Raw genomic sequence first — 14,281 nt, 5'->3', positions numbered from 1 at the left:
CTTCACATATATTCATTTTTATTTCATTATTTTTTTCACCAATAGAAGTATATTAGAGGTGAACCAACAGAAGTATATTTTTCTCTATTTTCTATTTTGCATTTATTTTGGCACTTTGTCCGATCGGAATTCTCTACACACAATCGGACAAAGTCCGATCGGATCATGTTGTTGGAAATTTTTATAGCCCAGCTGGAAAACTTGGTCCTTTGGATACTCCGACAAAAACGGTCCGATGGAGCCCACACACATTCGGATTATCCGACAACACGGTCCTATCGGACATTGTCCATCGGAATGTTCGGCCGTGTGTACAAGGGCTAAGAGTTGATGCTCCATGGTTATACAGTGCATTTGTCTGAGATGTTTTGTTATTTATAATAGCGCAGTTTAGAAAAAAGGAAAAAATATGGTATGTAATAAACCTCCTCCTCCTTCCTCCTCCCTCCTCCCTCCTCCCTCCTTCTTCTCCTCCTCCGAGCCCGCATGGGTGCTCCTATGGAAAGCGGCTTTCCATGGGGGCACTCAATGAAGATAAGGGGCCTGGAACACCAGCGGGGGGACACCTGAAGAAGAGGATGTTGGGACGCTCTGTGCAAAACAATTGCGCAGAGCAGGTAAGTCTTGGGCATGTTTATTTTAAAACATGTAAGGTTTACAACAACTTTAAATTTCACCTTCAAAGATGTATTTTAATGTGGATACATTCCTGATGTATTTTGTGTGGAAGTGATCTGTAATAACTGTGCTGTACTTGGTGGCATTACAATTCTGACAAGTGCAGCTCCTCCTTCTTTCTTTTCCCCCAGCTGGTGTTGATTCTGTTTATCTTCAGATTTGTAGGGTGACTGGATGGAAGGAGATTTCCGTCAGAGCGATACATTTATTGGAGTGTAGCTGCGGTGTCTCCAAGTTCTTTCATCAGGCACTTATTAAAATGTGATTGATGGAGCTCTGGTTATCATAAGTGTCTTGCTGCTCTAACCAGTTCAATGTGCTCTCATTTATGCAGCGTGGTGCTGATTTGTCACAGTTGCAGATTCTCGTCCTTCTGGATTTTCTTTATAGCTACTGTATATTTCTCTGCAACCTGCCTGCTTCTATAAAGGGAGGCCTGAGCATTGGACTGAACATTACCCCACTTCTTACCAGGCTGCCTACAGCGCTCACACCTCCACTACCAGTCTGGTATCTGCTCCACAAAGGAATGATACTAAAGATGATCTAAGCATAGGTAATGGAACAGTTATACTAGATGTATTAAATTAAAAAAAAAAAAAAAAAAAAGTAGCATAACCCACAGCTGGCATAACTGCTCCATCGCCTTTGCTCATAATACTTTTTGCATATTTAGGCTGTTCTAAAAGTCTACTTGGTGATATTGTAGCCATGTTTAAATTAAAAAACAAAAAAACAAACATGTTGCACTTACCTGCTCTGTGTAATTGTTTTACACAGAGCAGCCCCAATCCTCTTCTCGGGTCCCACGCCAGCGCTCCTGGCTCCTCCCTCCTGCCGGGTGCAGCTTGCTCTGGGGGGCACTCAAGTAGGCACGCTCCCAACTTGCGGCTCTACGTGTCCATTCACACACAAGACTGTGGCTCGGCCTCGCTTCCTCCGTCTCCTGATTGGCTCACTGGCTGTAATTGACAGCTGCCAAAAGCCAATCAGGAGTGAGAGGCAAGGCTCTTGTGGACATCACTGGGTAGGGGGCTCAGGTTAGTATGGGGGGGGATGCTGCACACAGATGGTTCGTGCATAGAATGCATGAAGGCGTAAACCTTTGTGCCGCCTTTACAACTACTTTAAATTTACAAAAAAATGGAAGTGAGGAAATCCCTGGTTGTCACCCACTAGAGGATTTCCCTTTATCAATACTCTGTGGACAACCCAAAATGTGGGCTTTTCTTTTACTTCCAATGATGATCTTAAATGGAGAGGCAATCTCCCTAATGGGGACAACGACGGGACTAGAAACCAGGTGCTCGAATCTACCTCTGTATACAAAACTAAAAATAATCGTTTTTCCTTTTTTAGTTCTATTTTAATTTGGGGATCCATAATATAAAAAGCAGACTTTGATCCTTAAAGAGGAGCTGCAATCTCACAATTTATAATAAAAACCTCTTTACCATTCTGAAGCTTCCCTCCAACCACATGTGCATAATTTTTTATATAATACTATGATTCTGTACTTTTCAAATATGCTGCAGAAATCTCCAAAGTCTTTGGGCAAACTGAAGCTGCTGCCTGTTCACTTCCTGGATTTACAGACACATAGAGGCACACCTCTGGCTCTGCCGCTCTCATTGGCCCACTTATGACTCGTCCTCCCTCCCTTCCGGGCAAACTCTCATAAGAAAGAGTGCTGCGGATGATGTCATAAGCCTAGGCTTTTTACCAGACACAGGAAGTGGACTGGCAGAAAAAAAGTTTTACTGTCCAACGTTAAAACAACAAGGGCAGGTTTAATAGAGGGAAAGTTGAAAAAATGACTAAAGTACCACTTTAAAAAAAAAAAATTAGGGCTGAAACAACGATCGAGATGATGGATTATAATAGTTGTTAGCTATTTTCATTTTTTTTTTTTTTTTTTTTTTTTTTTTTTTTGCCTGCATACCAAATGCATTGTTTGTTTTTACATGTCAGTATATACAGAACTCAGCAATTGGTGGTGTTTGCTCAGTTCTCACTCTTACAGATGGCAGGGGGGACAGATACAGCATTAAACCAATGCTGTATACACCTAGGTGAGTGTGATTTGACACAAAAACCCCAAAGCCATACTTCTCTTAATACAAGCTTTTACTCTGTGTAGCCAAAACTATGAAAAACCCAGGCAGTTTCTATCTAGCCACTAGATGAAGCATTTGAATAAAAGCAGCTTCTACTGTAAATGAGTTATCACAGCAGTGACTATATCCTTATCAGACTTTTCAGTCCCTGGCCTTAGCCTTGTATAAGCAGAAACCTAGAGGAAGTAAACCCTGATGGGTTTACTTCCTCTTTGTCTCCCTGCAAAGGTAAAGCATAATGGACTACTGTGCATCGCATAGTAGTCCATTATGTGTCACTTACCTAACACAGGAGCCAGCGATGTCACCGCTGTCCCCTGTAGTTCCGAGCGTCCATCTTCTTGGTGGGTCTCGCTGCTCTGGCGCTGTGATTCGCCGTAGCAGCGATGACGACACTCGCAGCATATCGCCGCGATCTGCGGCTTGCCCAGTGTGCCTGCGCGCCGCTGTCTACGGCGCATGCGCGGTAGACAGCGGTGGCTGTCTTCAGGTAAATATCTCCTAAACCGTATAGGTTTAGGAGATATTTCTTGGACCTACAGGTAAGCCTTAAAGGGGTTGTAAAGGTAAATGTTTTTTCACCTTAATGCATTCTATGCATTAAGGTGAAAAAACATCTGACACTGCCTGCACCCCCAGTCCCCCCGTTTTAATTATCTCACCCCTTGAAAGTCCCGTGCTCGTCCTCTACTTCCTTTTCACCACTCAGCCTGCCCGCTGATTGGCTGGAGTGGATGGATGGAAAACAGCGCAGCCATTGGCTCGCGCTGCTGTCAATCACATCCACTGACTCGGAGCGCCGGGGGGCGGGCCCATGTGATACAGCGAGCGGCTATAGCCACCGGCTGTATCATGGGAGCACGCCCACAGATGCTTCTCACCATGCGAGGGTGTGCCAAACGAGCTGTACAGTGGAGGGAAGTATAACATGTTTGTTATTTTTAAAAAAATAACATTTTTAACTTTACAATCCCTTTAATCTAGGCCAGGGATATGCAATTAGCAGTCCTCCAGCTGTTGCAAAACTACAAGTCCCATCATGCCTCTGCCTCTGGGTGTCATGCTTGTGGCTATCAGAGTCTTGCTATGCCTCATGGGACTTGTAGTTCTGCAACTGCTGGAAGTTACCTGTAGGTCAACGTGGTTTGTAAGGGTTTACAACCACTTTAAAGGATTGTGTGTCTATGCGCTATCTTTGGCTAACCCATAGTGCTCTGGGAATCCTTTGTTTTGAAATAACCATTTGATTCATGGCAGCGTGTGTGTGTGTGTGTGCGTGTGCGTGTGTGTGCGTGTGTGTGTGTGTGTGTAACAAATGAAGAAAAAATGTGTGCGTGTGTATATATAATTTTATTATGAACATTTTTGTTCATATTTTAGTATACCTTTTTATGTGACTGAAGAAATGACACTTTGCTACAATGTAAAGTAGTGAGTGTACAGCTTGTATAACGGTGTACTTTTGCTGCCCCCTCAAAATAACTCAACACACAGCCATTAATGTCTAAACTGCTGGCAACAAAAGTGAGTACACCCCTAAGTAAAAATGTCCAAATTGGTCCCAAAGGATCAATATTTTGTGTGGCCACCATTATTTTCCAGCACTGACTTAACACTCTTGGGTATGGAGTTCACCAGAGCTTCACAGGTTGCCACTGGAGTCCTCTTCCCCCCCTCCTCCATGATGACCGCACAGAGCTGGTGGATGTTGGAGACCTTGCGCTCCTCCACCTTCGGTTTGAGGATGCTCCACAGATGCTCAATAGGGTTTAGGTCTGGAGACATGCTTGGCCAGTCCATCACCTTTACCCTCAGCTTCTTTAGCAAAGCAGTGGTCGTCTTGGAGGTGTTTGGGGTCGTTATGTTTGAATAATGCCCTGCAGCCCAGTCTCCGAAGGGAGGGGATCATGCTCTGCTTCATTATGTCACAGTATATGTTGGCATCAATGAACTGTAGCTCCCCAGTGCCGGCAGCAATCGTGCAGCTCCAGACCATGACACTCCCACCACCATGCTTGACTGTAGGCAAGACTCGCTTGTCTTTGTACTCCTCACCTGGTTGCCCCCACACACACTTGACACCATCTGAACCAAATAAGTTTATCTTGGTCTCATCAGACCACAGGACACGGTTCCAGTAATCCATGTCCTTGTCTTCAGCAAACTGTTAGCAGGCTTTCTTGTGCATCACTTTTAGAAGAGTCTTCTGGGATGACATCCATGCAGACCAATTTGATGTAGTGTGCGGCGTATGGTCTGATCACTGCCAGGCTGACCCTCCATCCCTTCAACCTCTGCAGCAATGCTGGCAGCACTCGTACAATTTCCCAAACACAACCTCCTGGATATGACACTGAGCACGTGCACGCAATTTCTTTGGTCGTTATGGCGAGGCCTGTTCTCGGTAGAATCTGTCCTGTTAAACCTCCTGCATGGTCTTGGCCACCGTGTTGCAGCTCAGTTTCAGGGTCTTGGCAATCTTCTTATAGCCTAGGTCATCTTTCTGTAGAGCAACCAGTGGCCAGTATAAGAGCGAGAGTGATCACACCAAATTTTAACACACCTGAGACCTTGTAACACTGAGTCACATGACATCGGGGAGGGAAAATGGCTAATTGGGCCCAATTGTACTCGCTTTTGTTGCCAGCGGTTTAGACATTAATGGCTGTGTGTTGTTGTTTTGAGGGGACAGAAAATTTACACTGTTATACAAGCTGTACACTCGCTACATTACATTTTAGCAACGTGTCATTTCTTCAGTGTTGTCACATAAAAAGATATAATAAAATATTTACAAAAATGTGAGGGATGTACGTTTGTGATGTACTATCTATAGCCCGTTTTTGACATTTTACATTTCGTTTCCTACCTTTTTGTAGGGTCTTGCTTTTTTAAATGAGTTGTGTCGAGTCAGAATGAGACCGGTCGGTAGAAGCCCGCCATCCCGGCGGAAGTCCAGGCCTCCAAAGAGAGTGACGCCACCTCCACCATCCCCAAGTAAGGATGGGATTTATACTGTATGTACATTAAGTGGGAGCTTACAGCAGGATAGCACTCCAGGTACCAATGGAGACACAGGAATCCCTGAAGGGCCTGTATCGGGTGATCAATAGGTGAAGGGCTTTTCTTTTTTCACAACAAACACATGTAGTGCATCTCTGCAAAACATGCACATTTTCCTATGTTTAACCCTTTTAAGGACCCTGCAGTTACAAGGAGATGCCTTTTTTGAGTTGCGAGAAATGCACCTAGCTCTTAAAGCGGGAGTCCACCGGGACTCCGCGTTTTATTTTTATTTTATTTTTTTATTATTATTTTTTTTTTTTTTTTTTTAAAAAGCCAGCAGCTACAAATACTGCAGCTGCTGACTTTTAAAATAGTGACACTTACCTGTCCAGCGCGCCCACGATGTCGGCACCCGAAGCCGATCTCTAGATCGTCTCTCGGATGCTGCCGCCGCCATCTTGGGTATGGGAATCAGGAAATGGAGCCTTTCGGCTTCATTTCCCGGTTCCCTATTGCGCATGCGTGAGTTGCGCTGCGCAATAAGGACGGTCCCCGCTGCCTCTGGGATCTGTGTGTTTCCCAGCAGGCAGCGGGGCACTTGCGGAAAGGGGAGTAATCTATGCCCCTTTCCGCAGAGAGCTATCCCGGAAGTGGGTGCAGATACCTGTACTGTACAGGTATCTGCACCCCCCCTCCCCCCTGAAAGGTGCCAATTGTGGCGCCGGAGGGGGGGGAGGGTTCCGATGAGCGGAAGGTCCACTTTAGGGTGGACCTCCGCTTTAAGTCCTGTGGTGAACTGACAAAACAGCGGTTGGTTTTTTTTTTTTTTTTTTTTTTTTTTTTTTTTTTGGAACTGAGTGGTTTCAGCCCTATCCAGTTGTCTTTTGCTAAACTGCTCAAACTCTTCCACTCTTCATATCTCCATAAAATAGACTAATTCTTCTGTAGTCCAAGATAAAAATCAGAAGGGCTAATTAGATGTGAGATAACACAAGAAGTGTGCACAGGATAGCTCTGAATTTCTGACCTGATCAATGTGTGTTTGTTTTTGTTTTTTTTGTTTTGTTTTTGCATTTTGTTAAACATATATCTAATAAAATTGCTGGTGTGCATAACAGACCAAAAGTAAGCAAATAAAAAAACGTAATTGCTTGGGATTACATACACTTTAAAGCGGAGGTCCACCCTAAATTACCGTCCTAGGTCTATGTGATCCCGCCCCTTCCCTAATCGCTAGGTAACCCCCTTACCTTTCAGCTGTCTTCTTCTGTTCTTTTCTTATTTTAAATTTTCTGCCTCTGGAGATTGCAGAAAGTGGCGGAGCCGATGCGGAAAGGGGCGGGGCTTCAGCTGCAGGTCACTTCTTCCTGTCTGCCGCAGGGGCTCCTGGGATCGTTTTTTTTTTCCTCCAGGAGTCTGTGCTGTGCCCAGGCTCGAGATTTTGCGCGAGGAAGAAAAGGGAAGTGACGTCATCACGACACCCACGTTCTTTGTTTCATTGTTTATCTCCGTTGCCATCACAATGGGGCGGGGCTTCCGACAACACCCGTTGTCATGGCAACCAGAGCTGTTGACGGCGCTCGATATTGCGCTGACTGCGCATGCGCGAGATCTTTTATCGAACGGGCGGTGCATGCTGGTCTTTTAGCAGCACACTCTCCCGGAAGAGGATGCCTGTGGGCTTCACATGCCCACAGGCAAAATGACAACCGTCAGACGGTTTTATAAAATCGTTTTCGATGAGAAAACAGCATGCTGCTGTTTTGAAAAAAAGAAAAAGTAAGTGTTATATTTCATAATACTAATGATTGTCAGTATGCCACAAAAAAAAAAGGTTAAAGACAGTGGAATCCCGCTTTAAAGTGGTTCCAAAAGCTGAAGATGTTTTACCTTCATGCATTCTAAGTTTGGGGTGGAGAAACTTGACTGGCCTGCACAGAGTCCTGACTTCAACTCAATCGAACACCTTTGAGATGAATTAGATCGGAGACTGTGAACCAGACCTTCTTGTCCAACATTCGTGCCTGACCTCACATTCCCATAGACCTGCTCCTAAATCTTGTGGACGGCCTACCCAGAAGATTTGAAGCTGTTATCGCTGCAAAGGGTGGGCCAACTCAATATAGAACCCTACGAACTAAGACTGGAATGCCATTAAATTTCTATAGATAGGTGTCCCAATACTTTTGACAATATAGGTTATAAAATAGTTCTTTGTAATTTTGTTAATTTTTTACAATGCAGAACCGGTGCCAAGCAGAGCAGGTACCTCCCAAACAGAAGGTACTTTCCTCAGACAGAAACATACGCGTCGTTATCGGCCTGGGACACGAGCGCTCATGGAGATAAGAAAATATCAAAAGTCAACGGACCTGTTAATAAGAAAAGCCCCCTTCGCCAGACTGGTGAGTACTGTTGTTGGTTTATTCACTGTGGACAGAGGTAGAAATGAGGTGGGTAAATGCACATACAAAACATTCTTAGGACCCTTTCACCCCAGTGGATCGATTGGGTCCACCTGTTTATTTTTACAGGCGGACCCGCTGTTTTCCTCTATATAGCAGCAAGTGTAAACGGATTTGTGTCCCCGCCTACATCCACTCCGATAAAGACAAACAGATGGGGATCCCTGTCCTTCCAGCAGATTGGATCGAATGGCAGTTGGGTGTAAATGGACAAGCGGTCCGTTTTTTACATCCAAAAGCCCAGAGAGGAGAGCGGGCTGTGTCTGCCCTGCAGAAGCGGAGCAGACACAGACCTGTCATCTGCCTGCTCAGTGGGGGATCAGAAACGGAAATAAGGTGAGATCAGTGAACAGCTGTCCTCCCTGCTGGCGGAGTCCACCCCATGTGGAAGTGCCCTTACACCGTTATTTTAGGCACCATTCAGATCTAGTGATTTGGGATTGTGGGTGGAATCACTGTGATTCCAAATAGCACTGCAAAGCTGAGAATAAACACAGCACACATGATCCAGCAGGATCAATGTATTAACCATGAAAATCATGATGTAAAAGTTTTGCAGCCAGTTAAAGGTGTAGAGTTTTTATAGTACATGAAGGGAATTTCAGAGATGGAGACGGGCTCCTGAGAAGTCCTGGATGTGATCGTGTGAGGAGGCTAGGGAAGAGCATGTTTTTGAGTAGAGGGTTCCTCCTGGAATAATATCTAGAGATCAGCCAGGAAATGAGTGGAGCGGGCAGAGGGAACATTTTGTTCTTACTTTGCTGTTATGTATCTGGGGCAAAAGTAACTTTTTTTTTTTTTTTTTTCCCCCCTGTTTGTGCTTGTGCAGGTGAGAGAAGTGTGCATGGATTATACTCGTGGCGTGCCATTCATGTTTCAAAGTTTCGCAATCATGGCATTACAAGAGGTTAGTATTTTATGCAATGCAGGACTTTATAATTCAATTACCAGCCAGTGTATAACCAAAAAAATGGCCTTGTAAAAAAGGTTTATTTAGTGCTAGGATAGTTTGACTGACAATTACTCCATTGTGCAATACTGTACCCAAATTAAAGTGATTGTAAAGGCAGGTTTTTTATCTTAATGCGTTCTATGCATTAAGATAAAAAAACGTTCTGTGTACAGCAACTTCCTAATACTTGAGCCCGTCTCTATCCCACAATCTTGCAGGAGTGTCTCAGCTGCCTGGGACTCCCCTCCTCATTGACTGAGACAGCAGCGCGGCACCATTGGCGAAGTCAGTCAGACAATGAGGAGAGAAAGGGGGCTGGGTCACGGCTCTGTCTGAATGGACACGGTGCTGTGGCTCGGGTGTCCCCATAGTAAGCTGCTTGCTATGGGGGCACTCAACAGGAGGGAGGGGCCAGGAGCATCGAAGAGGGACCCGAGAAGAGGAGGATCCAGGCTGCTGTGTGCAAAACCACTGCAACAGAGCAGGGACGTATAACATGTTTGTAAAGTCTTTGCTATTAAAAAAAAACAACCTTTTAATGCGTGGTGGTGGTGGTGGTGGTGGTTGGTGGTGGTGGATGGTTGTTGGTTGTTGTGTTTTTTTTGTTTATACTATTAGGCCCCTTTCACACGGGACGGATCAGTAATGATCCGCCCCGTGATGATCCGCTTGCTCAGCAGGGATCGCTCCGTTGTCCCCGCTGAGACGGCGGCGGACTCTGCACACTGTGCAGGGACCGCCCTGTCAGCTCTCCGCTATGGGGGATCGGATGAGCACGGACCGTCTGTCCGTGTTCATCCGATCCACTCTGCAGACGGATAGAAAAATAGGATTTTCCTCCATCTGTAGAATCGGACAATAGCGGAGGCGGACGATAGCAGATGTTTATCCGCAGACACCCGCTATCCCATAGGAATGCATGTATGTCCGTATTTCATCTGCAAACGGATGGATGAAATGTGGACATAATGTCTGCATGTGTGAAAGGGGCCTAAGGGGAAATACCAAAAACTTTGAAGCGGAAAACACATATTCTGATTGCTTATTACATTTTTGGAGACCCTCAATATGCCAGGACCATAGAAATTCCCCAAAATTGTTTAGGAAATATTTAGTGCAGCAGTCAGGATTCGGGACTATGTAGTACTCAGGACACCCTGCAGTGGTCAGCCGCTAGTGCTGCTTTGGTGGGGATTGGATCTTTTAAATGTTGGGAGTCTGTGATGTTTTGTCTGCTTTAAATGTTTGTGATCAGCTTTGAGTGCCCCATAACTAATGGTGGGTCTGTTTTTTGTTTAACATTAATAGTCAGTGTGCCCCCTTTATAGTCAACTATGCCCCTTTGCAGCTCCGTATGCCTGCTTTATGATTGGTGTCAGTGGGAGCAGTGTTGCAAAAGAAAAGCAATCAATGGTAGAAGCAGACAGGGAGGGCCGAGAGTACATTTTTATGATTTCCCAGACAATCGCAAGACACAGAGCCCTCTCTTGATGCGGATTTTGCCTGTGATCTGATGACCGCTCAATCACAGGCATTGAAAGGGTGCACTGGCATGCATGATTTCTGAAGCACTGTTTATCAATGGTGCTCCAGGAAATGTCATACTGAAGTTCACTGTTTTGTTTATTAACCTCTCAGCTCCAGAAGGTCCCCCCCTTCATGACTAGGCCATTTATTGCGCTTTGGCACTGCGTTTTTATATTGACCAACAATTGCGCGGTGGTGCGACGCTGTACCCAAATAAGATGTATGCCCCCCCCCCACAAATCAAGATTGATTTTGGTGGTATTTAATCACCTCTGTGGTTTTTTATTTTATGCGCTATAAAACATACCCAATAAAAAAAAAAGTAATCAAATTTGTTCATCAATTTGGGCCAATGGGTATTCTGCTTTATATTTTAGGTTTAAAAAAAAAAACGCAATAAGCATATATTAACTGGTTTGCACAAAAGTTATAGCGTCTACAAATTATGGTATATATTTTTGGATTTTTTTTTTTAATTATTATTTTACTAGTAATGGTAGCGATCAGCAAATTGTAGCAGGATTGCTGTGGACAAATCAGACACTTGACATTTTTTTGGGAGGATCAAATGACCAGTATTTGTAGCTGCTGACTTTAAATTTTTTGGTGGGGGGCCTGGAACTCCGCTTTAATATAAATAAATTGTCATACAAATATATTTGAAATCAAGTCTTTAATATTTTTTGGCAATAACATGTAATGCCTCTCGGGTCTGTGTCTTCATATAAGAGGGAGGTGAAGCCTCCATCAATCTACATGTAATATCCCGCCCCCATTGTGTTTAGCTGGTTAGTAGGCATGAAGGAGGGAGTGGGCTATCATTTTACCACTGTGTATATGCCCACATCTGTGACTCTCTAGTCAGATGGGCTGCTCGGATGTAATGGGGGGGGGGGGGGGGGGGGGGGGAAATGCTCAGCATAGAAACTCAATGAAAACTGAGCATCTACAGAGTTGCCACCACAGCTGCAAAATGCCTAGCTGAACAAAAGGTGGAGATAGAGAGCAGCAGGATCAACCAGGTTTTTGCAGAATGCATAAAACAAATCTCAGATTGAGTATGAACAGCATGTAATACACCATTTTATTGATAGTTTTTCATGTGGGTTTAGTGACACTTTAAAAGCTAACTCAACCTTTTGCACCATGTTGCATCCATATTTATAAAGTAACATTGCACAAAAGGTTGAGTTATGCTGCGTACACACAGCCTGACTTTTTGACAGCAAAGGTCCGAGGGAACGAATCCGTCGGACAATTCGATCATGTGTGGGCTCCATCGGACCTTTGCTGTCCAAAAATCTGACGGACTTTAGAAATAGAACATGTTTCAAATTTTTCGGCCGGAACTCTGCCGGACCCAGTTCCTATCGAGAAATCCATTTGTGTGTATGCTCGTCCGATGGACAAAAATCTGTCCCCAGTGACAGCGAGCTCGTGTTTTTTTTTTTTTTTTTTTTTTTTTTTTTTTTCTCCCGCACAGCTGCTGTGTCTTTTGAATTCTGCTTGGCTGCACCCGCACAAGCACATTTTTTTTTCATTCACAAAATGAACGAACTACTGTCTGCCACCATGGCAGACGGAATTGTAGTCCATTGACACAAGCTCTATAACTGAAAATCTGTACCTTGGTATGGACAGGGAGAAAAACAATCTGCGGGGCCTGGCATTGAACTTGCAACCCACTGATTGTGGGTGCACTGCTATGTAGCCTATGCAAAAAAATTAAATGCATTTTTTTTTCCTGAAAATATGTGCATATATTTTGTGTGTTTTTTGTTTTCTTTTGTTCTTTTTTAATGTATGTATTTTTTTTCTAAAAGATTGCTTTTAAAACCAAAGAAGAAAAGGTCTAGATACAATATGACCTCTTTGCTTCGGCTGTCTCCTGCAATAATTTATTTCTGCCACTGGATACCCTCAGTCTTCAGGGTTGAATGGCATCCAGTGTCCTTCAACCTGGAAGATTGAGCACATCCTGTGACTGCAGGTGTCATGGCCACCCAACCCCCTCCCCTTGGGGGCATCACTGTAGTGTAATAAGAGAGAGAGTGGCGCTAATATCTTGTGAAGATCTGACTAGCTTGTGTGTGTTTTTTATTTTATTTTTTTATTTTGAGCAGGCAGCTGAAGCTTTCCTGGTGCGACTCTTTGAAGACTCTTACCTCTGCTGTCTGCATGCCAAAAGGGTCACCCTCTTTGTCCAGGACATGCAGCTCGCTCGGCGGATTCGAGGAACACAGGAAGGACTGGGATAACAGCTTTTTTTTCTTACCTAAAGGCCTTCAAAGCCACCCATTTTAAATAGATTACCCTGTCTCAATTACCATGAACTTTACCAAGACAGGGTCCCGATCTCTGAAGCAATACAACATGAAATGCCTTCATTTTACCCATTGGTGGCCCGTGAGCTGCACACCAATTGTTACACTTCTGTATCTAAGTGTGTGTGTGTATATATTCATGACAATATGTGGATCCTTCCGCTCCACTAGGGAGGCAATTTTAATTTCTGTGTCTGGCTGTTATTAATATTGTATTAAATTTTACCTATGTTTCTACATAAAATATGTTTTGGCTTTTTAATCTTTGACTTCTCATGGTGTCTAAAGAGATTCTTTCCTTCAGGGCAAAGTGACCGAGTCCCTTAAAAATCCACCAGCCTCCCTCCTCGCCAACGTACCTCCATGATGCTCCATTGAGCCAAATTGTCATTAGAAACATTCTTACACATTACAATTGGAAGCTGCTTTTTGATACATATATCCATGTGGTCTTATTTAAAGCAAACCTGTTAGCACTTTTGAACTTTTATGATAGGAGGCACCATAAGATACTTGCTGTAATATTTTCTCTTATATTCACCAACTGACACATCTCCTCTTAGCCATTGGGTTGTTACACCACCTTTTAGGAGAATACTAGGCATTACATGTTATGGAAAATTAGGTAACAATCACTCAGCCTGCCATGCAGCCATCATTTTTATTTTGCCTAGTGAAGATGGACCTAGGAACCCTGACGAGCCCATCAGTCCTTGTTGTTGGTTTTTTTTTTTTTTTTTTTTTTTTTTTTTTTCTGCACAAGCTTTGCATTTTGTGTTAGATGAAAGATCCTGTGATCTGCTATCAACAGTCGTCTGGGTGACAGGCTGGATAACTCTCATCTTTGTAGTCTCCCCGGCCAGCGAGCGTGTGCAGGTCACAGCTAGGCCTGCCACGACATACCTCCAGCTCCAGAGGTGGTCGGTGAGCTTTTATGCTCCGGGGTGCACATATGACCGGGCTACTGATGTCTGCGTCACAGTATGCCGAGGCCAACAGCCACCCCGTACTGATCGGAGAGTGAGTCTGTGATGGAATGTTTCCCAGCTCTTCAGGACTGGTAAGTACAGTTCTCCCTGCCTCGGTGGGGCTGAGCAGCTTGGCATTCCCTGGAAGGTCGATTCGGGGGTTCCTCACCTCCCCTCTCTTCTCTCCCTGTCCCTATCTCCCCCCCTCCCCTCCCTGTGGGGGATGCTGCATGTGGCTGCTGAG

The 14,281-nt window shown here is 44.5% G+C and overlaps 1 protein-coding gene across 2 annotated transcripts; it reads left to right on the top strand.

Annotated features, from left to right (window-relative positions):
* Positions 1 to 483: 483 nt before the first annotated feature.
* LOC143983688 (histone H3-like centromeric protein A) lies at positions 484 to 13,331 on the top strand. 2 transcript variants are annotated; one of them, XM_077483684.1, is made up of 5 exons: positions 484 to 617; positions 5,675 to 5,792; positions 8,046 to 8,206; positions 9,096 to 9,173; positions 12,869 to 13,331. In XM_077483684.1, the coding sequence occupies exons 1-5, from the start codon at positions 516 to 518 to the stop codon at positions 13,001 to 13,003; spliced, it is 594 nt and encodes a 197-aa protein (XP_077339810.1). In that variant the 5' UTR covers positions 484 to 515; the 3' UTR covers positions 13,004 to 13,331. The 2 variants fall into 2 exon arrangements, with proteins under 2 accessions (XP_077339810.1, XP_077339819.1); XM_077483693.1 differs by lacking the exon at positions 9,096 to 9,173.
* The last annotated feature ends 950 nt before the right edge of the window (positions 13,332 to 14,281 follow it).

Source organism: Lithobates pipiens, unplaced genomic scaffold, assembly GCF_037356315.1.
Source record: "Lithobates pipiens isolate NorthernLeopardFrog02 unplaced genomic scaffold, aLitPip1_a1.2 Scaffold_1, whole genome shotgun sequence".
Classification (NCBI taxonomy): domain Eukaryota; kingdom Metazoa; phylum Chordata; class Amphibia; order Anura; family Ranidae; genus Lithobates; species Lithobates pipiens.
This window is presented reverse-complemented; position numbering and strand designations above follow the sequence as displayed.

Coding starts and splice junctions, on each gene's coding strand:
- LOC143983688 (XM_077483684.1), top strand. CDS start 516: ATGGGGGCACTCAATGAAGATAAGGGGCCTGGAACACCAGCGGGGGGA. Junction 5,793..8,045: donor GCCACCTCCACCATCCCCAA/GTAAGGATGGGA, acceptor TTTACAATGCAG/AACCGGTGCCAAGCAGAGCA. Junction 8,207..9,095: donor AAGCCCCCTTCGCCAGACTG/GTGAGTACTGTT, acceptor GTGCTTGTGCAG/GTGAGAGAAGTGTGCATGGA.